Below are 26,897 nucleotides of genomic sequence, written 5' to 3' on the forward strand. Positions count from 1 at the left end.
CTAGAAAGCCCATCAACTCAGTGGCAACCACTGTGAACATAGCCACGTACATCTTTTTTGACAGATTTAAGTATGTGAGTTTGTAACATTATTATATGTGCAGCTTTATAATCTGCTTTACTCACTCAGTAATAGGTCGCGATCATTTTTCTACAGCCATAAGTGCAGAATTGCACATCTGTTTGTAGTGTTTGTAGTGTTATTCTACACAGCATTGTAGTGCCATGTAGAATAACATATTTACGGGGTCACGCTGACTTTCTCTAACTTTTCACTATCATAAACAATACCTTTGTATTTGTTGGTCGAGGTATCTCCTTAGGGTAAATTTCTTGTCTTTTTTCCTTTTTTTTTTTTTTTTTTTTTTTTTTTAATTTTCAGAGAGCCAGAGAGCCAGGGGAAGGAAGGGCAGAGGGAAAGAGAGAATCTCAAGCAGACTCTGGACTGAGCGTAGAGCCTGGCTTGGGGCTCGATCCCAGGACCCCGAGATCATGACCTGAACCAAAATCAAGAGCGGGACACCTAACCAGCTGAGCTACCCAGGCATCATCCTTACAGTAAATTTCTAAATGTGGGATTACTGAGCCAAAATATGCTCATTTTACATCTGGACACTAGTACCGGTTAAATTATACGCCCCACCCCCACCCCCACACACAAAGATAGGCTGAAGTTTCTAAGCCCTGGTACCTGTGAATGTGACTTTCTTTGGAAATATGGTCTTTTCGGATGATCAAGTTAGGGGATCCTTAGGATGGATCCCGATCCAGGAGGACCAGAGTCCTCCCATAAAGGAGGAACTTGGACACAGACTTGAACACATGGAGAGACGCGAGGACAACATGAAGATGGCCACCTGCTGACAAAGGCACACGTGATGCATTGCCAACCAAGGATGCCCAGACGCCCGTCCTCTCCAGAAGCTCAGAACAGGCTGGGAAGGAGTCTACCCAGAGTCACAGAGGGGGCGTGGTCCCACCCACACGTGGATTTTGTACAGCTAGACTCCAGAACTGTGAGGCAATGCATGTCTTTCGAGCTGCCCAGTTCGTGGTGCTTTGTCGTAACAGCCCAAGGAGACTAGTACAGATGCTTGTGGCCAAACTGCCCTGCAGGAAAGCCTCATCATTAGGTTCTCATCAGAAGGAACCATCAGCATACACATCCCTTCCACCATTGGTGAGATGCAATCATTTTTCATATGTTCGCCCACTGTTTGTATTTCTTCCATGGATTGCGTGTCTGTACCCTTTGCCCATTTTCTTATTTTTTTAAAAAAGATATCACACAGTTATTCATGAGAGACACAGAGAGAGAAGCAGAGACACAGGCAGAGGGAGAAGCAGGCTCCACGCAGGGAGCCTGACGCAGGACTCGATCTCAGGATTCCAGTACCATGCACTGGGCCGAAGGCAGGTGCCAAACCACAAAGCCACCCAGGGATCCCCTTTTGCCCATTTTCTATCAGGAAATTCCTTCTTCCTTTCTTTCCTTTCCTTTCCTTCTTTTCTTTCTTTCTCTTTTGACAGAGAGATGGCATGTGCTCCTGCATGGGGCCGAGGGCAAAAGGAGAGAGAGAATCTCAAGCAGACCCCCTGCTCAGGGAGGAGCCCAACATAGGACTCGATCCCAGGACCCCTGAGATCGTGACCTGAGTCAGATGCTTAGCCAACTGAGCCAGCCGGGCACCCTCCATTTCTTCTTAGCTCATAGGAGATGTTTTCAAATCAGAAACACTGACGGTCTCCCCACTTTTCTTCCAATAACTGCTCCCCATCTAGACATCCATCTTCCAAAGATGCATCTGGCCTCTCATCCTTCAGAAAATTTAAAATGAAATGTTACTGATGCCTTTTCTGGTGACCTCTGGCTTTGCAGCACACCTTACAAGTCTTTCCCCCGTCCAGGGTAATTTTAAGAAGAAAAAGTATCTGCATTTGCTTCTGGGATTTCTCTCATTTCGCGTCTTGAAGCTAGACCTTTGCTGGTCCCGGATGCGTTTTCCCAGGAGGCCGGGCTCCAGCGGGTGTTTCCTGGAAGCGGCCAGGCAGGGCTGCAAGGTGAGGAGCCCATGTCCTCCACGCTGACCTGGAGCACCACCAGGAGCACATCCTAGATCCCCAGGGCGTGACCATCTATTTCTGGGCTCTGCTGTGATCATTATCCCACTGTTGTAACTCACTTACTTGTCCTTCTCCCCAGCCGACCATGAGTCACTTGAAGACAGGGACTGGGTCCTACTCGGCCACCAGCACCTAGGGGGGCTCCCTGTAAATGACCTACCACACAAGAGAGCACTAACACATGGTGCCGTGAGCACCACCGCTGCCCTTTCCTGGGGTCCCCCCTCCCCGTCCAGACACACAGCTGCCTGTCACCTCCAGCTTGCCTTTCAGGCTGGGCAAGAGCACCCCCACCCCCGCCTCTGAGAAGTCCACCTGGGCACTCCCGCCCATGGGGCAAAGCCCTGGCAGGTCATCCAATCACTTCACGGGACAGACAATAATTCTAGGCCCCTGAAAAAACACCAAAATGGGAACTGTTGCGTTTGGTTTTGTTGTGTTTTTTTTCTTTCTTCCGACTTACCGTGATTTGATACTTCGAACCACAGGTGACAGAGCAACGCACCGCATGGGAAGGGGCTCAGTGTGAGGCAAGAAGCAAGGATACAACAGGAGAGCTTCCTCCCTGTTTCTGGGCCCCGCAGCCTGCTGGGTGGGAAGGGATCTCAGTCCAGACTGTGCCGCATTGAGCGAGCGCCTTCCCCCACGTCCGGTTCCCCGCTGCCCCCTGAGCGGAGCTGGGACCTGCACCCTTCAGAGGTCACGCTCGCTCAGAGGGGGCAGCGCTGGGTTAGGGAGCCTCCCTCCCCCGCCCCCCGCCCCCCACCTCGTCAGCAATTTGGAGACTAGAAGGAGCGAATCCCGGCCCCTGGGAGCGTTTCTGCCCCGGGCGCCCCACGCAGCCCTTCCTTCAATTGCTGAAGCAGCACGAGAGCAGCCCCTCGTTCTGCGCGGGCCCGGGACGCCGTGTGCCACCTGGATGCTACGAGGACACGGAACCCGGGGCAGGGGGACTAGACTGCAGTCCCCCCCGGTGCCCCTCCAGTCTGACGTCTCGGGTTCTGCAGCGTCCGAGGCCAAGGTCTCAGGTGTCCAGCACCCCCGCGCCCCCCCCCCCAGGGGGCCGGGCCTGGGCAGGTGGAACCCTGGGAGGCAGGCACCGCACGCGGCCGGCAGAGGGCGCCCCCCTTCCTCGCCGAGCGCCGCGGCCTCCGCTCCCCCAGCCCCGCCTCTCCGCCGCCGCCGCCCTCCCCGCCCCAGGCCCGAGGAAGAGTGTGGGCAGCAGGAAAACCCGCAGGTCCGCCGCCCCGGGCTGGGGCCCAGCGTTCCTCTCCGGCCTCCTGCTGCCTCCAAACACTCCAGCGGGTCTGCCCTGCTCCCGCCACTGCGTGACCTCCTGCCTACACACCCGCCAAGGCCCAGGCCAGATGCCTCCGCGGGAGCTGTCAGCCCCACCACGCCTGTGCTCCCACGGGGCCAGCACTCCTTGCTTTCAACAGGAATGACCGGTGTCCTTCTGTCCTGCAAAAACTGGGCTCCGCGGCCACCGGCCGGACTGCGACTTGCCGGGCTCCGAGCTCGGACTTGTGAGTGCGGGCCGGGCACCCAGTGACGGGCGTTGAACCCGGCCTGCGTCTGGTCATGCCCTCGCCGACCTCCCACGCGGGAGAGGCTTCCCTGAGGGCAGATGCCGGGTCTCAACCTCCCCCGGGGCTCCCACCCCTTGCCGGGACTAAGTGCGTCATTTCTCTCCGTGGATGGCTTGGCTTCCTTTCTTGGTAGGCACACACCTGGGTGCCCTGTCCCCCCAGGCCAGCTGACTGTTACAGCACAGCCTCCACGGCCTAGTCCTAGGGACACCTTAGCATCACCAGGGAGCTCACTTACTTCCCAAAAGCAAGGAAACTGAGGCTCAGGCAGGGGAGGGATGCACCCGGATCTCTGTGGGTAACTGCATGTGGGATCCTGACCCCCTGGACCCTCTCCAACGCCCCCTCCCCGGGGGCCACAGCCTGTTGTGCTGGGTTCCCCTTGGCAGGCAGCAGGTATGCTGAGAATGCTGTCACCTAGCTGGGGCCAGCCCCAAGCGCTGCTGAAACCACATGGGATGCAGACCCAGAAGTCAGGCCTGGGTAGCACAGGCTGAGCTATTCCCACGGGAGCATGTGTTTACTTCTCCAACCATCACTTTAAATCCCCTTTTAGGGAGTGTTTGGAGCAGCTCAACGCTGGCTCGATCTGAAGAAAGAGCACAGGTTCTGCCTGTTTACAGGCACACAGGGGCTTGGAGTTCTTCCCTGGCCCAGGAGCTGACTCCAGCTGTAACTCCCCACTCAGGTGTGCTCCCCTGTACCATGGAGGTGATCACCCCCCAGGCCAGGGGAGATGCGGCCAGGCAGGGCACAAAAGGCACTGCCATGATGGGTGCAGTGCCCACAGGTGCTGGGGGCTGGGAGTTAGCGGCCGGCTGTAACCCCTGATGGAAACATGCCCCACCCCACCCCCAGCCCAGTGCAGGCCCAGCCTGCCACTGGCTCGAGATGGGCCACAGTGGCGCTGTCTGCATCATGGAAATTTGCAAAGCTGGTCAGATCAGGAATCCTGTTTCCTGCAAGCCGGTGGGTAAGCATTTACCAGAAAGCCCAGGGCAGCATCATTACCCCAGAGACTCAAAATAACCTCTGTCCCTGGGGCAGAGGTGGTACACACCCATGTGGCTATTTTTACAGCCAGGCTGTTCCCTGAAGTCAGAACGGTCAATTCGACAAGACAAAACGACAAAATGGTTCACGGATGCCCCACCCCCGCCACCATGGTCTGCAGCCCCAGGGCACTGCTGGCGACTCTCTACCCCATTTGGTGGAGACCTAGTCCTCCGGGGTGGGGGGGGGCGGTGGATGGCTGGCCCAGTAGCCCCTAGGTGCCCAGGTTTCCTCCAGCGGCTCCCACAGGGATGCCCTGTCCCACCTGAGCCCGTGTCGTGCCCGGGTCTCTGGGTGGGAGCCAGCGTCCTCACTCTTTGGGAACCCTATGGGGGCTGCTGCAGCCAAGGATGCCCACACAGGCTCATCTCAGGGACCCCACAGCACCCCGTCCACGCTGGTGAGCCTGCCCCCCACCCCTGGATGGCTGTCTGCCGGGCCTCGTGGAAGGAGGGTCTGGGTTCTGAGAGCCTGGGGAGGCAGCTCCCCTGGAACAAGGACGGGCTGCTGTGCAGGCGCCTGGGCCTCCCCCCACCGGAGGGCTGAGCAGGAAGGGGAAGTGTGGTCTGGCTGGGCTCACTGCTCCGGGGTGGGCGGGAGGCTTGTGGGTGAGGAAGGCGTCCTGCCAGCTGCGCCGGAGCCACCACACTCGGGCCCCTGCCATACCCTCAGCTGCTCACGGATGGACACCCTTGCTACCCAGGTAAGCATCCAGGCCCGAGCCACCCGAGGGGTCACCCGGGGGTTGTAGCCCAATCTCTGGGTGGCCTTGGCGAGTCCACTCTGCCACCCACCAGCTGGGTGACCTCAGAATCACTGCACCCCTCTGGGCCTCCATTCCCCAGCGTGTGTTGGGGGGATGAAGAAATCTGTGTCTCGGGTTGAAATGACACAATGACGGGCAGCGAGCTGTGTTATCTGTAGAGGGGTGGTTCACCCTCTCTGGACTCTGATAGTGAGAGGACCCCGATGGGTGTGCGCTGGGGGTAAGGGGGCGAGGCAGTGACAGTGCAAACTTTGGGCTGCGTTGTGGGGCCCGTGCAAAACACCCTAGGGGCCACACGCTGTGGCGCCGTCATGCATGTGCATCTGCTGCATGGGGACTGGTAAGACATCCCATGCTCCCACGGCCCCAAGGTCTAGCTATGCCGGGCTGGCCTCAGATCCCCATCAGCCATCTGCTGCCACCCCGGGGGGAAATCACCACAGAGGGGGCCTGGCTCCAGCCTGATGTTTCCAGTTCCACTTTGTCACTCATCACTGGTCCCAAGGGCCACTGCCTTTCCTGGCCCCTCCGCCAGACCAAGCGTGCCAGCGTGTGAACCTCCCGGAGAGCTCTGGAGGTGGGACTCCCCGTGCCTGGTAAGGACAAGACCTGGCGGCTTCTCAGTATTTCTTAGGATCAATGAACATGAAAACTTCAGACAAACAAGGGGAAGGGATGAGCCCACATTCCACAACCTCGCAACAAACAACGTAGTTTGGGTTTTTGCCTCCTGGTTTTTCGGCAGAGAGCGTAGCTATTTTGAGAAGGTAGCACTGTCTTGTTTTGATTAAACAAGTTCTAGAGGGGACTTACAGGCCTCAGCGGCTGTCACCAGGCATCCTCAGTGCCCCCCACCCTCGGATAATACAAGCACCGTGGCCAGAGAGCCACCCAGGGACAGGGTTCCCGGCACCAGAGCCAAACAAAAAAGGCCAGCAACAGTGGGAGACAATTTGACGGGACCCAAGGAAGGATTTATGGATTGCAGAAATCCTGGGATAACTCAGTAGGAAGCTTGAGTCATCCATAATTCCAAAAGATTCTGAGGAGGACATAGCCAACGCCGTGGAAACACCACAAAGGCCACCTGCTCAGGAGGGGCAAGCAGAGGCTCTTTTAAGATGTGATACCTGGAGTCTTGAAACCGTGTTGGGTTCATGCTTCATAGGGAGGCTGGTGGCAGAGCGAGAGAGGGGGATCGATCGTACTTCCGCACGGTGGAAGGTCTGCTTCCTGGGCTTTCTCCCCATAGGCCCCAGCAGCGCACCCAGGTGTCAAGGGGAGACATGGCACCGCATGGGCACGGGCCCTGCTCTGCTCCCTCGGGGTCTGGGGTTCCTGGAATGTCACTGGGTTTCTTCTCATCTTCCTGCCACCCGATTGCTGCATGCAATCCACTGAGTGGCTCTTGCGCAACTCCCCCCATCACCCAGTCCCACGCGGCAGGTGGGATGGCTCCCTGCCTCTGTGTGCGCCCAAGTCAACACGGTTCTGCATCCAACTTTTACTTCCTTTGGATTCCTTCTCAGGCTGTTATCTCTAGAAACGATATTACGGAATCAGAGGCAATGACCGTGTGATTACTCTTTGCTTCCCCGTCCCCCTGGCGGGGGAAAAAAAAAAATTTAAGTCTGTTTATTTAAGCAATCTCCACAACCGGACACGGGGTGGGGCTCAAACTCACAACCCCCTACTCAAAATCAAGAGTCGCATGCTGCACCAACTGAGCCAGCCAGTTGGTCCCAAGAATCTGAGTGTGAGCAGAGGCACAAGAGAGAATAATTTCAATTGGAAAAATTAAAAGAGATAAAAAGCTGAAGTTAATTTTAATAATTCATTTAACTTAACCCAATATATCCAAAGTTATCCTTCCCACATATAGGCCATATAAACATTAATGAGTTTTTTTTCCCGTTCTTCTCTCTGCACGAAGACTTAGAGACATAGCAGGTGCTGCCCCGGGCAGGGCAGGCCTCATTCAAGGGGATTTGTGTCCCAGGCCATGAAGCCCTAATGCAGAGGGCAAGTGAGGAGCGGGACCCCATCTTCCTTCCTCCCATGGAGGCTTTGTTGGAGGCCTCTTGCAACTCCCGCTAGGACACCCCAACACACCCGCATTCTCTCTGAAAATTTTGGGCCTCGCGGCTGCCTCAAATCATTAATTTCTCTCAAGGGAAAAAAAGCCAGCTGTTTCAATACCCAGGACTTGATCATTAGTGGCTCTGGAAAGAAACAGAGGGCCTCATGCTCCCTACTTTTTTAAACACACTCAGCTAGATGAGGCAGGAAAATGCTGCTGGGAAGACATGTCAGAAAGAAGGTTCATGAACTGTTTCACGTATGCCAGTGTTTATGAGTGTTTGTGTAGCCATCTGCCTACACTATACAATTTGGTTATGTAGGGGTTTTTGGCATGCTTTATTTATTTATTTTTTTAAGATTTCTTTTTTATTTATTCATGAGAGACACAGAGAAAGAGGCAGAGACACAGGCAGAGGGAGAAGCAGGCTCCCTGCAGGGAGCCTGATGCAGGACTCGATCCCAGGACCTTGGGGTCATGCCCTGGGCCGAAGGCAGATGCTAAAACTCTGAGCCACCCAGAGATCCCTGGTGTGTGTGTGTGTGTGTGTGTGTGTGTGTGTGTGTGTGTGTGTGTTTAAAGCAAGTGCTAAATAAACCCACAGTCTCTGGAATTCCCGGTAAGGGGACAGTATGACTTCTGTCACTGACTCCCCAGAAATGCCTTTTGGGGAAGTGAGAGCCGGGGCTGGGGCTGGGTCGGTGAACTGTACTCAGCCACCCACTGGCCCTGAGGCCACTCAGACTTGCAACATGCTCGCTGGGAGGGTGAGCATGTTGCTGGAGTGGAGGAGGAGAGACCTTTGGGAGGCCAGAGCTCCACCCCCAGGTTCCACAGGGCCTCTGCTTCCCTGCCGGCTGTTCAGTGCCTATAGCCGCCGCTGAGATGGTAGGTGGACAGCCAGGTGGCAGGCCGGGCTGGGTCGCTCTGGAATCAGGGTGCAGACTGTAGATCTAAACTGCCTGCCTGCCCGTATCCTCAGAGGGGAAGTCCAGCCACAGGTCAGGGGAGAGGCCTGTGGGTCATTCACTTGCATAGTCCTAAATCCCTCTGGATTGCTTACTGGATCCAGGTGAGGTCTGAGCCCTGCAGACAGGGGTAGAGAGCAGCCCTGCCCAGTGGAGCTGACTGGCCCGCATGGGTGACAGTGAACCAGTGAACCACAGGACGGACAGCAAGCCCCGAGGACAGGGGCAGGGGCAGGGCAGGGTCAGAGTGTGTGGACCCGGCTGGAGGAGGAACGCATCCCTCCAGTGACAACTTGGGGTCTGCCTCCCACTCCGCCCACCTAGCACCCGCCAACCTGGCTCCTACTTCAGAGAGAACAGGGGTGTTGGATCTCCCTGCTTCCCACCCCCTGGGCCCCAGCATGCCCCTCTCCATCCTCCTTCCCTTCGGGCTGGGAAGAGGTCTCTCTTCTCTGTATTGCTTTCCTGTCTCCTGTCCCGACACCTTCATGGTTTAGAAGCACCTTGAAGCCCCTCGTATTCTCAGTGAACCATCTTTCCTCTGCCTTCACGTCCAACCCGCTCTCACCTCTTGGGTCTCCATCACTCTGACGGTGGAGCCCCCATCAGGATCTCATCAGCCACAGAGGTCATGGGGTGCGTGAGATCCCAAGTCTGTCCTGAGGGCCGGATGAGCACTGAGAACCCCCTGACCAGGGCTGGGCCTCTAGCAGGAGGACGAGCTACATAAGACAGTCTTTGCTCCTATGTCACATTCATTTATATCCTCTGGGGACTCTGGATACGATCCTAGGATGCTCCCTGTGCTGGCCAACACCCTAGGGAATCCAAGGAAGCAGTCCCATCCCCTGAGGAGCCAAGAAGTCATTCGCACCCTAGTACTGATCAGGTTTTCTTCCTCAGAGTCTGGCACTCTCCGGCAAATGAGTTTGAACGGACAGGAAGCAGGGGGTGGGGGTGGGTGGGGAGCATGGGACTTTTGCAGAAACTTGATGACACAATTTCAGGCATTGTGACAAGCAAACAGGAGAGGTGTTTGATTCGAGGAGTCTTTTGGAGGGGCCTGCACTCCACCATGCCAGTGCTACAACTGCCCCTGACTGTGGAGTTGGAGGAGGCAGGGCAGGGTGTGCAGACAAGCCTCCCCTGGGCTCACCCGCCCCAACTGTGGGCTCTGCTCCCTGGCCAGACACGTTCCTCCCTGGAGCTGTGCTCATTAAAAGGACTAATTGCTGGGCAGCCCCAGTGGCGCAGTGGTTTGGCGCCGCCTGCAGCCTGGGGTGTGATCCTGGAGACCCGGGATCGAGTCCCATGTCGGGCTTCCTGTATGGAGCCTGCTTCTCCCTCTGCCTGTGTCTCTGCTCCCAAACCCCCTCTCTCTCTATGAATAAATAAAATCTTTAAAAAAAAATAAAAATAAAAGGACTAATTGCCGAGTCCCACCCTGGACCCACAGATAAGAACTGGGAAGGGGCCTGGGACCCTGGCATCTGCATTTTCATGCATCTCCCAAAGCCCCCCATTCGGCAGTCACACATGAAAGCTCCACTGGTATCAGGGAGACCTGGGGTGGGGGGCTGGCTTCTGAGTTTTCCACTTGCTAGCTCTGCGACCCTGGGCCACTGACTCAGACCTAAGCCTCTGCTGTCTTCTCTGTAAATGGGCTTATAACCAGAAGCCGCCGTTGTGAGACAGAGCGTGCAGAGCACTTCTGGCCTGGGCTACGTCAGCACGCAGAGCGTGTTGCTTTTCTGAGACGCATTTTCATACTGCGGTTCTTGCTGTGGGGAATGAGACGTGGCCCACGGCTGAGGCCCTGCTGGAATTGGAAGCCCTCGGGTGAGGGTTCTGCTTTCAGTTCTGTTGTGAAAAGAAAAGCATGCACCAGCTTGGTGTCCACCCCGCAGCCTAAGAGAAGCATGAACTCTGGTCCAATGGCACTGACCTGGAATCTTGGGTCAGTCAACTCCCAGCTGCGCTGCCTCTAGCAAATTGCTTCACCTCCTGGCGCCCCATTTCTACTGGGGGTGACAACAGCACCTCCATCGGGGAGGTTGTAATAGGAATTCAGAGACAAAGCGCACGTCACTCGGGGAGAATTTTATGATAACAAACAAACAGGGAGCACCTGGGTGGCTCAGCGGTTGAACATCTGCCTTTGGCTCAGGGCGTGATCCCGGGGTCCTGGGATAGAGTCTTGCATTGGGTTCCCTGCGAGGAGCCTGCTTCTCCCTCTGCCTGTGTCTCTGCCTCTCTCTTTATGCTTCTTGTAAATAAATAAATAAAATCTTAAAAAAAAAAAAAAAAAAAAGACAAACAAAACCACGGTGGCCAGGCCCCACCCCAGATCAGTTAGAGTTGGATGTAGAGCAGACGGTCTTTCAGGCTCCCTGAGTGATTGCAAGGTTCGGGCCGAGTGAGGGTTGGGAACCTCAATATTCTTTCAGTTTTTGCCCAGAGCCTGATATCCAAGCTCCTTGACAACTAAAATCTGAGGGGCACTCCCATGGTGCCCCTTCCTTCCTCCAGGTGTGGTGTCCACTAGATGCTCCCCCAGGTGATGGCACCTGAGGTCCGGCCTGCAGCTCCTGATCTCCTCCCAGCAGCAGGGACCCTGGGTCTGCACACCTGTGTGCTTGGCCCCTCTCCCTTTGCTGTGCTCTGGGACTGCTGACCTGGGCCCACGATGATGATTCCTCTTCTGGTCTATACAGGGCCAAGGGTGCCCCCCGCCCTGGCCCCCAGGGCCCAGCCTCACCTATGAGCCCCAGTCCTGCCTCAAGAACCTCCCTGTGTCCTCAGACTCTTTACAACAAAGATATTCCCTCCCATGGGGCAGAGACACCTCCCAGAAATAGAGACCCATGTCTGACCCCAAGCCTCATGACAGGTCCCTACTGCTTCCTGATGAGGTCAGTGACCTTGGGCCCCAGGCCATGGACGTCTGTCAAAGATAGCAGAGCCCCTCCTCACTTTTCCTCCCTTTTCTTCCTGACTTTCTAGTGGCAAAACACAAGCATGAGCCCATGGAAGCGCTTGTGCGGGCGTCTCGTCCTGAGGTGAGAACCCGAGGTGGTCTGTGGGGTAACCCTACACGGCCCCAGCCTGTGATGGTGTCAGGCCACAGCCAAGGGGGAAGTGATGGCGCAGGTGGAATTGAGGTGGCTGCTCAGCAGCCGGGGAGACAAGATCATCCTGGGTGGTCCGGGCAGGAGACAGAGTCCAAAGAGGAAGAGGAGGCAGACGTGGCTATGGAGGGACTGCCAGGGACATGCCACCCAGCTGGTTCCGGGCATAAGGAAGGGGCCACGGCCCAGGAACACGAGTGGTCTCTCGAAGCCAAACAGAACAGGGAGATGAATAATAAATAAATAAAATATTTTAAAAATAGTTTCTTTTGATTACTAAGCCGACTGAGTTCAGTTGGTAAAATTTGGCAATGCTCATTTTATTTTTTTAAGAAAAAAATAAAGAAAAAATAAAGAGGGATCCCTGGGTGGCGCAGCGGTTTGGCGCCTGCCTTTGGCCCAGGGCGCGATCCTGGAGACCCGGGATCGAATCCCACATCGGGCTCCCGGTGCATGGAGCCTGCTTCTCCCTCCGCCTGTGTCTCTGCCTCTCTCTCTCTCTCTGTGACTATCATAAATAAATAAAAAATTAAAAAAAAAAATTTAAAAAAAATAATAAAAAAAATAAAAAAAAAAGAAAAAATAAAGAAAAATAAAAAATTTTAAAAAATAATAAAAGAAAAAAAATTAAAAATAATAATAAAAGAGGGGCAGAGGGAGAGGGAGGAACAGATGCCCCCGCTGATCTTGGAGCCCCACTCAGGGCTCGATCCCAGGACCTCGGGATCATGACCCGAGCTGAAGGCAGATCCTTAACCAACTGAGTCACCCAGGCTTCCTTATGTGGCATTTCCTTAAGTCCAGTGCCCTGTGACCTCCCTGGACCCGGCAAAACCAAATTTCATGGGGCCCTCCTGAAAGCCAAGTTCCCAGTCTCCATGCTTCTCCTTTTTCCCCTCTGTTCTTCTTCCTCTATTGTTTTCGTTAGCACCTCCTGAAAAGGTGATTTACGTGCGTTTGAAAAGGTGATTTACGATAAAACCTCTGCTCAGTGCCTGCCCCATGGTCAGGCTACCTGGTTAGCTGACAGTTCACCCCGTTAAGACTAAATCCCCAGCACACCCACACGACCATGGATAAATGGCAAAAGCATAATGCTTATTGAAAAGTTGAGCAAAAGAGCTGCAGAACGATGCACGTACAAGACCACTAGTTACACACAATTGGTATGGCCAAAAGATGTTCTATTTGGTCAAGCCAAACCTTCACTAAAACAAACAAACAAAGTTTGGAACTGAAAACCCAAATTACAGTAGAAACAACATCAAACATCATAAATGAAGACACGATGCTAGTAATATAAACAGGTACTTAGTGAGCCAAGTCAGAAGTCTTTGTAGGAATCAGAGCCTTAGCTTACTTTACCCCCGTTCCCCTGACTGGGTCTCCGTTTATTTTTTTTAAAGATTTTATTTATTTATTCATGAAAGACACAGGGGGGAGAGAAAGAGAGAGAGAGAGAAAGAGAGAGAGGCAGAGACAGGCAGAGGGAAAAGCAGGCTCCATGCAGGGAGCGTGACATGGGACTCGATCCCGGGACTCCAGGATCACGCCCTGGGCCGAAGGTAGGCGCTAAACCACCAAACTACCCAGGGATCCCCTGGGTCCCCGTTTATATTGCTAATATTACTCAGAAGCATGAATTGGAAGTGGCTCTGTATGAATCTGCATGAGTTTCCATTTAGCTAATACCAGGGATATTCCAGGCCTCAAGGATCATTTTTCTTTTCAAGATTGTATTTATTTATTCATGAGAGACACACAGAGAGAGGCAAAGACCCAAGCAGAGGGAGAAGCAACCTCCCTGGGGGGAGCCCGATGTCGGACTGGATCCCAGGACCCCAGGGTCATGCCTTGAGCCGAAGGCAGATGTTCAACCACTGACCCACCCAGGTGATCCAAGGATGATTTTTTTTAATTTTAATATCCAAATAGAGTGCTCACGCCCTGGATGAGGGGTGCCCCGTCCCTCCCCCAAGAGCTCCCCGCATTCCTATTCCTAGGAATCCCACCTGCAGGCTGCTCCCCACTGGCGGGGGCCTCACGGCTGCTGTTTTACTCACACATACATTACCCCTGGTTGGAAAACCACCACCCACATGTCATTACTCCCCGGGCTCCGTTCCTACAAACTTTTATTGTGCAATTTTACTGCAGATTTGATGGTGACAAAAGATTACAGCACAATATGACAGGGGCAACAGCTTCAGACTGAACATTAGTCATCACTATCCTATGAGAGCATTGGTCATCTTCCACCGCGGGGACCTTCCAACAATCCTCAAACCTTCTGCTCTCTTGTTTCCTTTTCTTATCTTTTTTCCCTCTTTTTCAGCCCAGCTTTACTGAGATATGATTGACTTCTAACATTGTGTGGGTTTAACATGTAGAGCATCGCTGGCCGGCACCGCTGCCATGTTGTAAAGGAGGACACACCGATGCTCAGAGGGGCTTCAGGACCTTGCCTAAGGTCTCCCGGCTGCACAGGGGGAGGGTTTGCCCCAGCCAGCGCCTGCCCAGCCCCTAAGCAGAGGTAGCCCCTCCACGTGGTAGACAACAGCCCCCCACCGCTCCCTGCCAGATGCTCTTGCTCCTGCATCATCCCTCTGTCTCCATTCTCCTCAGGGTCTTACTGCGATGGATTGGTGGAGGGACAATTTCTGGATCATCTTAGCTGTGGCCATCATTGTCGTCTCCACAGGCCTGGGCCTTATCCTGTACTGTGCCTGCAGGCAGCTGCTTAGACAGGGTAATGGTGGTATCCCCTGGGGCAGGTGGAGGGAGCAGATCTGGGGTGCATATCCTTGTGCATCAGGGATAAGATGATTTGTTCTGGGCCTGTATCGGCTGAATTTTGGATTAAGCATCATGTGCTCTGGGTTTGAGTCCTAGCCCTCCCACTAGCTTACATCTCTGAGCCTCGGTGTCTCCATCTGCACAGCAAAGGGAGGGAGGGTAACTCCCGTCCAGGAACTCCGCAGGCCCCCGCAGGGTTTGGGTGAGGGCAGAATCTGTTTCAAGGCACAGGATGCTCCAGCGCTTTCTCTCTCTGGTGTGGCTGCTGGTCTTACTTCCGGGACTTAGGAGATAGCTCAGACCCAAGGAATGTCAAAGGTTGTCTCAATTCCAAGCCCATCAAGTTGTACATGTTAAATACATGGGAATATATACAGCTTTTTTGCAAGTCCATCATCCCTCAACAAAGTGGGTTTGTTTTTTTTTTAATATTTTATTTATTTATTCATAAGAGACACAGAGAGAGAGGCAGAGACACAGGCAGAGGGAGAAGCAGGCTCCTTCTCGGGGAGCCTGATGTGGGACTCAATCCCAGGACCCAGGGATCACACCTTGAGCCGAAGGCAGACGCTCAATCCCTGAGCCACCCAGGGGCCCCCAAAGCAGGTTTTTTACAAAAAGACTGTCTTAATGCATGAAAAATGAGCTTAGTCCGTGACCAACACGTTGGCCACCCCGGTTGCCTTCTCTAAAGTCATACTCTGAATTTTCCAGAGTGCAAGCTGCCTTGGCCAGAGGTTGTTGGCATCCTCAGAATATAAACGAGCAGCTTCCTGAAGGCCCTACATGAACTTTAGATGACCTACGCGCAGGTTTCCACTTTGCTGTTCACGTCCCGAAACATGAAATCCTTGACTTGATTTGATGGTGTGTTTTCTTGAGATCCTACCCCTCTGTTGACCTGCAGAGGGTAAAGACAGTGAGAAGGGTGGCCAGCTCCCCTGGGGGGTCAGCCTGGACAGGCACCCCTCAGTGCCCTGGGTCTGCCCTGAAAGATTAGAGCCACACAAGGAGTGAGACCCTGTCATCCTCCTCAACCTCTTTTTGTAGATAAGCCAGTTAAGGTTCAGAGAAGCCAAGCCTCGATGAGGCCACAGGAGTTGGGGGCAGAGTGGGGACCAGAACTTGCATCCACCGGGCTGAACATTAGTCCCTTCACCCCTTGGTGGCAATTGGTTTTTTAAAGACAAAGCATATTCTGGGTCCCATGGTCCTCTGTCCACCTGCCTTCTTAAACTGTTTCCTTTTTAGATACGGATGAAATCATGACCCTAAAACAAAAACCTTACCCCATTCTCTTTTATCTCAACCCACTGCTCTTCACATGTAGGTTATAATTAGCAGTAACGTGTAGGTCCAGCACACCACAGTTTTTTTTTTTTTAATTTTTATTTATTTATGATAGTCACACAGAGAGAGAGAGAGGCAGAGACACAGGCAGAGGGAGAAGCAGGCTCCATGCACCAGGAGCCCGACGTGGATTCGATCCCGGGTCTCCAGGATCGCGCCCTGGGCCAAAGGCAGGCGCTAAACCACTGTGCCACCCAGGGATCCCCACACCACAGTTTATGAACAGCTTTTCTCATTCTTTCTTTCATTTCCCCCCCAACCACACTCTGGGTTGCTCATTCCACCACTATTTCTGGGCACTGAGGAAGCAAGCAGGGCCACCCTCGTGAATTACCCAAAGGCCGGGAGACTTAAAGTCAGTCTCCATTCCTTACCTGCTCCGTGTCCCCACAGTGGTTCTTCCCAACTCCACCCCAAAACACCCTGAACACACTCAGTGTCTGAGGGCCTCTGAACTCTAAAGTCACATCTTCTGCTAATTCCTCCCAAATGAAATATGCTTATTGGATTGCTCTTAGGCAAGAAGTGGGAAATTGCCAAGCCCTTGGAAGAAAAGCGAAGAGATGATGAGAAGATGTATGAGTAAGTCAGGGGAACCGGTTGGTCTTTTCCATCTAGAGAGCCCCGCACTCACACCCACCCCTGCACCTGCACTTCTCCGCGGGATGCCCTTGACGCCTACTGCGCCTGAGCAGCCAGTGAGCAGTCACATGTGCCAAGTCCCCCTGCACCAAGGGAAAAAGGATTCGGGCTTTTGGGGCCTCGGGGCACTGTCTGGGGCTCTGCTCTCCAAGTCGTCCTGGGCTCGTCTCATTTCATAGAGGTCACAGGTCAAGCTCTGTGCACTGGGCCCACCACTTAGGGTTAGGCCTACCCTCCTGTCCTTTTCAAGATTTTATTTTTAAGTCATCTCTACCCCCAAAGTGGGGCTGGAACTCACACCCCTCCTAGGTCAAGAGTTGCAGGCTTGCTCTACTGACTGAGCCAACCTGGTATCCCCACCCTCCTTTTCTTTAGATGGATCACAAGTGTAGTCTGTTTAAGGCTGGGTGCTTAAGGAAAATAGGCCCCTTGTTCTACTTCTGTATTTTGTGATATATTTGGGGCTTTTATGATTGCTATGCGTTGGGCATAAACCCAGGTTCACCTTTAGGGTTGATGACTCTCTCGAGAAGGACTCACAGGACCCAGAAAAGCTACTGTAGTCACACTTATGGGTTATTGTAGTAGAAGGGCGCAGAGTAAACTCATCAAAGTGGAAAGTGTGTAGGGTAGAGCCCAGGAGAAATCAGGGGCAAGCTTCCAGGAGTCCTCTCCCAGTGTGATCTCACGGAGCAGGCTTTCTCCCAACGTGGGTGTGTGGCACCATGTGCAAAGCACGGCCAGCCAGATAGGCTCACGGAGCCTTGGTTCCAGCTGTAGAGTGGATAATTCATCATAGCCTCCAAAAGGGCTGGAGATGGAGTGTATACTATCCAGTGCCGCTTGGCTTATTTGGTGAGCTGTGTTTTGTGAGTGTCATTGCGTGTGGTTATGGGCGGCCCACCCTCGCTCCTATAGTCTTCCACGGTGGGAGTGCACCATGACGAATTTATCCACTCTGTGGCCACTGCACACCTTGGCGGTGTGCAGTGTGGGGCTGTTGTGCATGGTGCTGGGATGGATATTCGGGCACACGTCTTCTGGTGAGCACACGCAAGCCTTTCAGCAGAGTGGGCCCGCGGGTGTGGACTGTGGTCACGCAGGTGGGCTGCGGTCACACACTGTGTGCACAGGTGGCTTCAGGAACTCTTGTGTTTCTGCAAATCAAAGCGCACCTGGTGCTTATTACTTCCCCTGCCTGAAACTGCCTGGGAAGGCACGCTCCATGCTAAGTCCAGCTGGTCCCCGGGGACAGAGGCATCAGCTTCTTTACAAATGGTATACAAAACCTAGAAAAGGCGATGCCTCCTGCTTTCAGGGACCAGGGTCTGAATGTTCAGTGCTGTCCTTCTTCTTCTCATGCTGACCACCAGCATGGTCAGAACCACACCCTGATCTCTCTCTCTCTCTCTCCAGGAATGTTCACAATGAACCGCTGGTTCAGTTGCCCCCTCTGCCACCCAGAGGTCTGCTTTTTCCAGAACACACATGTAAGTATCTGTCTCTGATTGCAGTTTCCTTCGGGGTAACAAATGTATCTGAATATCTCAGCTCAGGCTGCCCAGGACAAAGTCCCATAAACCAGGTGATTTAAGCAATAGGAATTTTCTCATGGTCCTGGAGGCTAGAAGTCCAAGACTGAGGTGCCAGCCAGTGTGGCTGGGGATGCTGGGGTGGGTAGGGAGAGAGGGGGGAGTGAGAGAGACAGTGAGTGAGCTGGTGTTTCTTTTTATAAGGAGACGAAGCCTATGAGATCAGGGCCCCACCCTTGTGACGTCATTTAGCCTTCATTACCTCCATAGAGGTCCCGTCTCCGACACAGCCTCACTGGGGGCTGAGGACTTCAACATATGAATGTTGTAGGGATGCAAAACTCAGTCCAGAACCCTGGAATCTGCAGACGGTAGCAGCCTTTTGGAAGGGACAGACAGGTCGGAAAGGGGACGGGGTAAGCAGCAACGCTCCCAGCTGTCGCTGTGTAAATTCAAACCCCTGCTTGGAGCATGAGTCAAAAGGAACATGGGGGTGTCACTGGGCCTCCGGCACTGCCCGCCGGAAAAACTCCGCCTGGTCCCCTTGACTGGAATGTTCTTCTCTAAGCTGCTTACATAGGGGCCTCACTTCATCCTTCACAAGTCAGCTCAAATGTCGGCATCTCGTGGCGCCTAGAGGGGCCGAGTCAGTTAGGTATCCAACTCTTGGTTTCGGCTTGGGTCACGATCTCAGGGTCCTGGGATCGAGTCCCACGTCTCCTGCTCCCTCTGCCTCTTCTCCTCCCCCTGTTCTCTCTCTCTTTCTCAAATAAATAGATAAAATATATTTTTTTAAAATGTCAGCACCTCAAAGAGGCCACTGCCGCCCACCCTCTGTAAAGCGAAGGCCATTATCCAAAATTGTCTCATTTCATTATTACTCAGTTGTTTACGACCCGTGGAACACAAAGCCCTGGGAAAACAGGAGCCTTTCTTATCTTGCTCACCATGCCTTAACCACCGCTGAGAGCAGTGCCTGGAGCTTAGGAACTCATAAGAGCGTATTGCTTGCACAGATAAATCCTAATATGAGCCCACATTCATTGAGCAGCCCTGTGCGAGGCACCTTACGGACACCATCTTATGCCATGTGCTCAACAGCATTATGAGGCAGGTTTGTGGTTATTCCCCTTTGGCAGATGAGGACATGGAGAAACAGAGATGTTCAGTGACTCACCCGGGGCCACACAGCATGTGACAGCTCAGGCCTGGGTAGGAACCGGGGGTGTGACTGCAGTGCCCTGTGGGAAATGAAGGGTGGTCCTCTCTCAGGCCTGCGTGAGGAAGACGAGATTGTAGTAGAGCTGCTCTGGTCCCATCTGAGGATTGCTGACTGTCTTGCTTTTCTTCCCCGTGGCCACTCGGGTGCTTGTGCTACATAACTGTTCCCTAATTCCACGTTCTGCAAACACCACCATCCCCTTTCCTTCTGAACAGAGATCTGTGCCTAAGTAATTAGGGGAAATTCTGGAAAACACTGTAAGTCACTGTGAGGGATGTGCCAGAGAGGAAATGTGGTTTGCATCACTTCCCCATGAAAATGAGGCTCCCACACAACTCTACTCATCTGGGTACTAGCTCAGGTCAGTGTGTTGTCTACACTTCTGTTTCATGGTTCCCATGCCGTGTGTGTGGTGTGCAGGCAGAGGGACCCGGGAGCCAGGGTGTCTGACCCACATCTGCCTTTCACTCACTTGCGGGATCCCGAGGCTGGGTCATGTCTGCTCATCTACAACTCCCACAGATGGGGTCGGGTCCACCAGGGAGCGGGAAGGTCACCCAGACCCATGGAAATCACACTGAGTCACTTAGTCAAAACCATGTAAACACACAGTAGCTTTGCCTCTAAGGATTTATTTGCATATTCTAGTCCCACAGGAACCCCCAAGTCAGCCGTCGAGCACATACTCACTGGTCAACAAAGTGAGAAACAAGAAGACAGTTTCCATCCCGAGCTACATTGAGCCTCTGGACGACTACGATGATGTTGAAATCCCCGCCAATATGGAAAAGCAGCGCTTCTGAGACAACCATTCCTTCTTTCTTGACAAGCCCAAGGGGGTTCACCCAGCTTTTTAAACCAATCGAGAATGAGTGAACTGCCATAGGTCATGGGATCCTGAAAGCCGGTGCTCACGTGGTGGAGCTCCTTTAAAATCAACACCTCCTGAAGCTCAGAGCATCGGCATCCAGCAGAACCCGCGCTGAGGATCTGCCCTGCGGACCTGGAGGGCTCAGGCCTTGAACTCCTGTCCACTGGTTCCCTCAGGAGGACCTCTGGGGCCTGTGGCTCTCCGAGCCCCTGAACCCGTGAGAAACACTCCTCCCCCTTCCTCTCTCTTGTTTGGTTCTAAGTGATGCTACATTTTGGTGTCTGACTCCAGAGCCTTCAGGCTCCCACCCCCACCTTGCCCCCCCCCCCGGGTCTTGCCCACCTCCTTGCAGCTTCTGCAAGGGTGAGTATGGCTCTTGCTTCATGTGAACCAACCCCCCAACATGCACCCCAAACCCCAGTGCCTCCCCATGACCTTGGCCAGATGGACCTCAGAGATTCAGGTTCTCACCCATCTTTTCTTGTGCTTCCCACTTGTATCGTAACAATCAACGGGGACAGATATGATCTTGGGGGGCCAAAGCACACACGTTACATGCAGCTGTGTCATTTTGCACTATGTGCGGGGTGAGGGGGTACAGGAAAGGCAGGTTTCCCCAGGGAAAAACCATGGGGAAGAGGAAAGAAAGGGACAGTGAATGGGCAGATTCATATGTGAGTCCCTTGGGTGACCTTCTGTGCAGACAGCAGCAAGGTCACCGCCCTGTCCTGCTGCAGCAGTGCCTGCATCCTCTGGAACCCCAACAGTCCCCTAGCGCTGACTGGCAGGGTCCCCGGGCTTGACGCGTCCTCAGTGGACCCGAGGCGCTGATGGCCAAGCCTTCCCCGGGGAACCCGGCACCGAGCAGGCTTGCGGGGAGAGCACTGAGGGCTTCGGGAAGGCGAGGAGGGCCCCTGGGGCTGAGCCCCTCCTCAGAGACAGACATGTGTGCCTGCCGCCACCAGCTGCTGGGATGGCCTCGCCGCTGCCTGCTGCCCTACCAGGGGGGACGGACAGTGGACACATGCGCTTCCTCTCGCCTATATCCCAGGACGTGTGGATGTCCCGCCACCCGGGGTCACCACCGCCTTGCTGTGGGGCATGGCCCTGTGCCCCCTGAACTCATGAGCCAGAGAGGACTCCCTCCCCAAGTTACAGGGGAAAGATTAATACGCCAAAGGACAGAAGAGTTTGGCCCGCGTGCTCTCCCTCTTACAGATGTTTGGCAAACCATCCACGTCTATGACGGGAGTTAAAAGCAAATACCAGGGACAGGCTACCTCCTACCTCCTCCCTCCTCCCTGGTGTCTGGGATGGCACCATCTCCTGTACCCCTGCCGCACCCCCCCGCCAGGCCATACCCAGATGGCTGCTCTTCCGCGGGCTCTTCCCAGTCTGTGCCCCAACCCTGCTGGAAGAAAGAGCAATGGGGCCACCTCTGTGGGCTCAGGGTCCCTCTGCTCATGACTCCAGCCATGCCTCATCCTGGGTCCCAGACCTGCTGCCCCAGGAACCCTCCCCCTCAAGTTCAACATATCCTGAAAGGAACCACGGCCCACCCCCAATCCCAGACTCCTTCTGCTGTGCTACCTTCTCAATCCCTGGAGTCAGAATCTGGTCCAGGGTGTAGGGTCCTCTGCTCGGGGGTCCCCACCTCCTGTGACTGTGCCTCTCCAGCAGCCCCCCAGACAGTCTCCTGCCACTGACATCACAGCCTCCGGTCCCCTTTCTACACAGCAGCCAGTGGTTTTCCCAAGGGGGCATCTGACCACCCCATTCCCTTGCCTAAAGCTCTTCTTCACCCATTGCCCTCAGAAGAACTCCGAACTCCTTCATATAGGTTATGAGATTTGTCAAGATCGGGTCCCCAGGTGTCTCCTGCAACCTTCTCCTCCCCACCCCCTTGCAACTTCCAAATTTTTGGCTCCAGTCATTTGAGATGACCTGGTCTGTAGTCCCTCTTGCCCCTATTGTTATGCGCAGCAACCTCCCACCTATCTAGAACGTTCTTCCCCACCCTCTCATCCCATCTCTGCTTAGAGCCTTTCCTCTGAGGTGCTCTTCCCATAACATTAGCACCCTAGGATGATCTACTTACCCATCCTTCTCCCCTACTACATTGACAGCAACGTGGGGACGGTGTTCTCTCCATCCATCCATCCATAGCACACTTCCCAGGCACTTCATGGATACTCAATAAACACGGCAAATGAATGATCAGTTGAATGAATGTATGAACTTGGCCTTTTGGGAGCACATCTCCCTCTGTATTACAATGGCCTGATCACTTCCCCACCCTTCTTTCTAATCTGGGGCTCCTCTGGGGTGGAACTTGGCTGGCTCACTGCTAGACGCCCCATCACTAGCACGGACTCTGGCACGTGGTGGGGCCCTTAGTAAACATTTATCAGATGTTGAACATTGGCCAGAAGAAACCTACCAATCAGTTTGATCAAAGCAAACAAGCAGTTTCTCTCTGAGCCTGTATGATTTAGGGGAGATGTTATACTGGGTACCTGTAATAAAGCCTTTTTTTTTTTTTAACCAGTTTGGTTAAAAAAAAGAAAGTTGTTGCCAGTTTGGTTGATAGCATTATCAAGATTTGACGGGGCCTTTTTGTGGATTCTAGCCCCCTAGGGACCCCCGGCCCAAACTCACCAATAAATAAAGGTAGAAATAAGACGGTTCCCATTCTGAGCATATGAAATCTAGAGGTGACCATGATGATGGCAAAATCCCCACAAATATGGAAGACCGCCATTTTGAAACACCCCTGTTCTGTCATCTTAACTCTTTTGGAACAGGTGGTTCACTCATATCACAAATAAGTGGGGGTAGCCCCGGTGGCGCAGCGGTTTAGCGCTGCCTGCAGCCCAGGGCGTGATCCTGGAGACCCTGGATCGAGTCCCGCGTCGGGCTCTCTGCATGGAGCCTGCTTCTCCCTCTGCCTGTGTCTCTGCCTCTCTCTCTCTGTCTCTATGAGTAAATAAATAAAATATTAAAAAAAAAAACACACAAATAAGTGGGCTATAGTTTTCTTTAAAACAGTTAAGTCGGGGATCCCTGGGTGGCTCAGTGGTTTAGCGCCTGCCTTCAGCCCAGGGCGTAATCCTGGAGTCCCGGGATCGAGTCCCACATTGGGCTCCCCCAAATGGAGCCTGCTTCTCTCTCTGCCTGTGTCTCTGCCTCTCTCTCTCCGTGTCTCTCATGAATAAATAAATTTTAAAAAACACAAAAAAACAGTTAAGTCTGATTTTTATGATACAAGAAAGATAGTTTTCAGGGAATGCTCAGGAAGCACCAATCACAGATCTCACAAAGCATGTGTATCAGTCAGTACGGTGTGGACTGCAAGGAAGATGGCCCAACAACGAGGACTATTATGGCCTCACAAGACAACAAGCCTACAGGTAAACAGTCCAGAATTCAGCAGGCTCCAAGACTCAGAAGCAGGGGCTGACTTTTCTTTGATTCTCTTAGCTGTACAATTCATGGTGCCGAGGCAGCTGCCACAGCTCTGGGCATCCATCACATCTCCCCACACGATAACATTTGAAGTTACAAAAGATCGGGGCAGTTCCTCCCAGATAGCTCTTTTAAGCAGAGAGGAAAGCTTTCCTAGAAGCCCCAGTGGCTTTCCCTGATGCATCATTGGCCTGGACTGGTTGGTGCACACACCCAGCTGTGAGAGATGCTGGGGAGTGAACCATGGGTGATTTTCAGCCCGTTCTTGCTGGAGCTGGGATTTGCCATGAAGGGAAAAGGGGGCAGGTGTTGCTGGATGGGTGACCTTGGGTCAGTACACTTTTGGCAAATGACACTATTCATTATTTGCTCTTGTTCCCGTTACCATGTTAGAGGCATTGGGGGTTCAGGGTTCCGGGGGTTCACCTTTTTTTAAAGATTTTTATTTAATTATTCATGAGAGACACACAGAGAAAGGCAGAGACACAGGCAGAGGGAGAAGCAGGCTCCCTGCAGGGAGCCTGATGTGGGACTTGATCCCCAGACCCCGGGGTCATGACCTGAACCTAAGGCAGACGCTCAACCACTGAGCCACCCAGGTGCCCCCAACCTAAGTACATTTTTTAAAAAATTTATTTAGCATGAGAGAGAGAGAGTTGAGGGAGGGACAGAGGAAAAGAGAGAGAGAGAGAGAATCTCAAGCAGACTCTCTGTGAGCACAGAGTCCACCATGGGGCTCAATCCCAGGTCCCCAAGATCATGACCGGGGCCGATATGAAGAGTCTGACACTCAACTGACTGAGCCCCCCAGGCACCCTTCAACCTAAGATAATTTTACCTCCAAAGAAAAACTGCCAGCAAATGCTGAGTTATGCTTCAGGATATGCACACAGCAGTATTTAGGGGAAGAAATACGGGTGTTTGTGATTCACCCGAAATGCATCCAAAGGCAGGGTGCGTGGAGAGGCCGCAGGGGAGGCCTGAAATGAACATGGACCTTCCTGCCACCACTCCAAGTGCAGACAGGTCTGGGTCCACCCCACCTGCATCCCACCTGCTCACCCACTTCCTGGGAATCGGACATGGGGGAGTAGGTGCGTGTGGGTCAGAGACTGAGGCTGTGGCCCGACTCTCTCTCCTGGCAAAATAAGTCCGCCTACATGGTCAGCAAATGTCTCAGGCCCACCATAATCCAAACCTCTCAACCAAGGACAACCTTTCCTGACCTTGCCATGTGGACCTCTCCAGAGCTACAGGGACCAGAGTCAGAGTGTGGTCCTGGGGGGTGGGGAGCCCGGCCATGCCGCCAGGGTGGAGGACTCTTGTTCACCTCCCCAGGATGCAGTCTGCTCCTCCCAGCAGAAGCCCAGGATTTCCCTGTGGGCTCCTCTTCTTCCTCTTCTCTCAGGTGGTACCACACGTGTGGGGTCTCGCCCCACCCCCGCATACACACACCCCCACCTAGGGGCTCGAGCCTATGACCCAGCCTGGCGAACCAGAGGCTCTCGCTTCCTCGGCCCAGTGACTGGTTGATGCTGGGAGGACCAGGGCAGGTGTTCACTTGCTGTCAGAGTGGACTTTCTAGAACACCAGTTTGATTAGGTCAAGGCCCCGCTTAAAACTCTTCAGTGGGGTGCCTGGGTAGCTCAGCCTACTGGGCTTCTGGCTCTTGATTCCAGGGGGGTGGTGACCTCAGGGTCATGAGATGAGCCCTGCATAGGGCTCCAGGGTCAGCATGGAGTCTACTTGAGGTTCTCCCTCTCCCTCTGCCCCTCCTGCTCATGCTTGCTTTCTCTCTCTCTCAAATAAATGCATATATCTTTAAAAAATTTTTTTAAAAATCTTTCAGTGGCTCCCTTGTGCCTAGACAACCTCCAGACTCCTTAACATGCCATGCAAGACCCTGATAACCTGCTTCCCGCTGGCCTCATTTCAGCCTCCAGTCCTCTTACTTGCAGCACCCCCACCCCCCGACCCCTTCCCAGCATCAAAATGATGCCAAGGCTTTGCATATTCCTTCTTTCTGCTGGGACCATCCTTCTTCTGCTTCCCTACCTGACACGGTGACTCAACCCTTAGCACCCAGCTGCAGCTGCGCGTTCTCAGGGAGATGACCACACCCCTCCACCGAGGTAGGCACACTCTTCCTCACCAGCCCTCTCACACTTCTCACAGTGCATAACTACCCCGCTCTCCGCAGTTTACACAGCTTTCATTCCCAGCACAGGCCAGGCCCCTCCAGGGTGAGGGTTACATCTTCAGACGAATCTCGATTCCAGTTCGCCCAGGACGGTTTTGGCTTTTGTGGGACGTCCCGTGGGATGAATGGTGCCCTCTCCACTCTCCACGGTGTCCTGGTTTGGATGATGACTTATATGTTCACCGTACTTAAGCAGCATCTGCAAAGGTAGTTTTCCTGGGAATGCGCGAATAAGAGATCCTTCCTAGGGCTCATTTCTTCTACCAATTAAAGAGCTGAAGTAGATGACCTCTGACTTCACTGCTCACATTGAATCAAGGAAATCAGGAATCTGAAAGGCTAAATCCAGCAGTTCTGATTCAGCGCTCCCTGGAAAAGGACCCTCTACACAGAATCAGAGAATTCTGCATTGCAACAACCTATTCACACTTGCATCAGCACCCTAGAAACCTGGGGGCACCTGGGGGGCTCAGTGGTTGAACATCCGCCTTCAGCTCAGGGCGTGACCCCAGGGTCCTGGGATCAAGTCCTGTATCGGGCTCCCCGCAGGGAGCATGCTTCTCCCTCTGCCTGTGTCTCTGCTTCTCTCTCTCTCTCTTTCTCTCTCTGTGTTTCCCATGAATAAATCAGTAAAATCTTAAATTAAAAAAAAAAAAGAAAGAAACCATTACCTGCTATGACCCCATAAATATGTTAGATCCTCCTCAAGACATTTCCCGCAGTGACCCCACCAGTGGCTGCATGTGCTCCTAACAGAAGAAAACCAATTTTTGTGTGTTCTCAAGATGCATGTGGCATCAGTGGCATCGTTAGGGCCCAGACATGCGTCCTGAGCTGTCAGGTGCTCCCATTCCTCACCTGTACCTTCCGCCCTCCCCAAGGGCACGTGTACCTCTGCCAATGCCACATGGGGAACCAAGCCGCCCCTAGGTCAAGGCTAGGCGGCCAGAAGCCCTCCACCACTGATACACAGGCAGCAAGTGGCAGCGGCCACATTTCATGTTGGTAGAGCAAGGTGTGCCAGTTACTCTGTGCAAAACCGTGGTAAGGAGCACACGATGGATACTGTGCCATCTCGATCCTCCAACTGTAAGACTCAGTGTCTTTACCCA

The 26,897-nt window shown here is 53.6% G+C and overlaps 2 protein-coding genes across 3 annotated transcripts in view; one reads left to right on the plus strand and one right to left on the minus strand.

The window, feature by feature from the left end:
• The window catches only part of ZFP3 (ZFP3 zinc finger protein), an 87,371-nt gene that overhangs the window by 26,942 nt on the left and 33,532 nt on the right, over positions 1 to 26,897 (minus strand). The gene's annotated exons all lie outside the window — the stretch shown is intronic.
• Positions 4,971 to 23,131, plus strand: SCIMP (SLP adaptor and CSK interacting membrane protein). Of its 2 annotated transcripts, XM_072730017.1 has the most exons (6): positions 5,378 to 5,468; positions 11,583 to 11,638; positions 14,333 to 14,456; positions 16,372 to 16,435; positions 17,912 to 17,985; positions 19,898 to 23,131. In XM_072730017.1, the coding sequence occupies exons 2-6, from the start codon at positions 11,606 to 11,608 to the stop codon at positions 20,050 to 20,052; spliced, it is 450 nt and encodes a 149-aa protein (XP_072586118.1). In that variant the 5' UTR covers positions 5,378 to 5,468; positions 11,583 to 11,605; the 3' UTR covers positions 20,053 to 23,131. The 2 variants fall into 2 exon arrangements, with proteins under 2 accessions (XP_072586117.1, XP_072586118.1); XM_072730016.1 differs by lacking the exon at positions 11,583 to 11,638 and having other exon boundaries at positions 4,971 to 5,468.

Source organism: Vulpes vulpes, chromosome 12 (assembly GCF_048418805.1).
Source record: "Vulpes vulpes isolate BD-2025 chromosome 12, VulVul3, whole genome shotgun sequence".
NCBI classification, from domain to species: Eukaryota; Metazoa; Chordata; class Mammalia; order Carnivora; family Canidae; genus Vulpes; species Vulpes vulpes.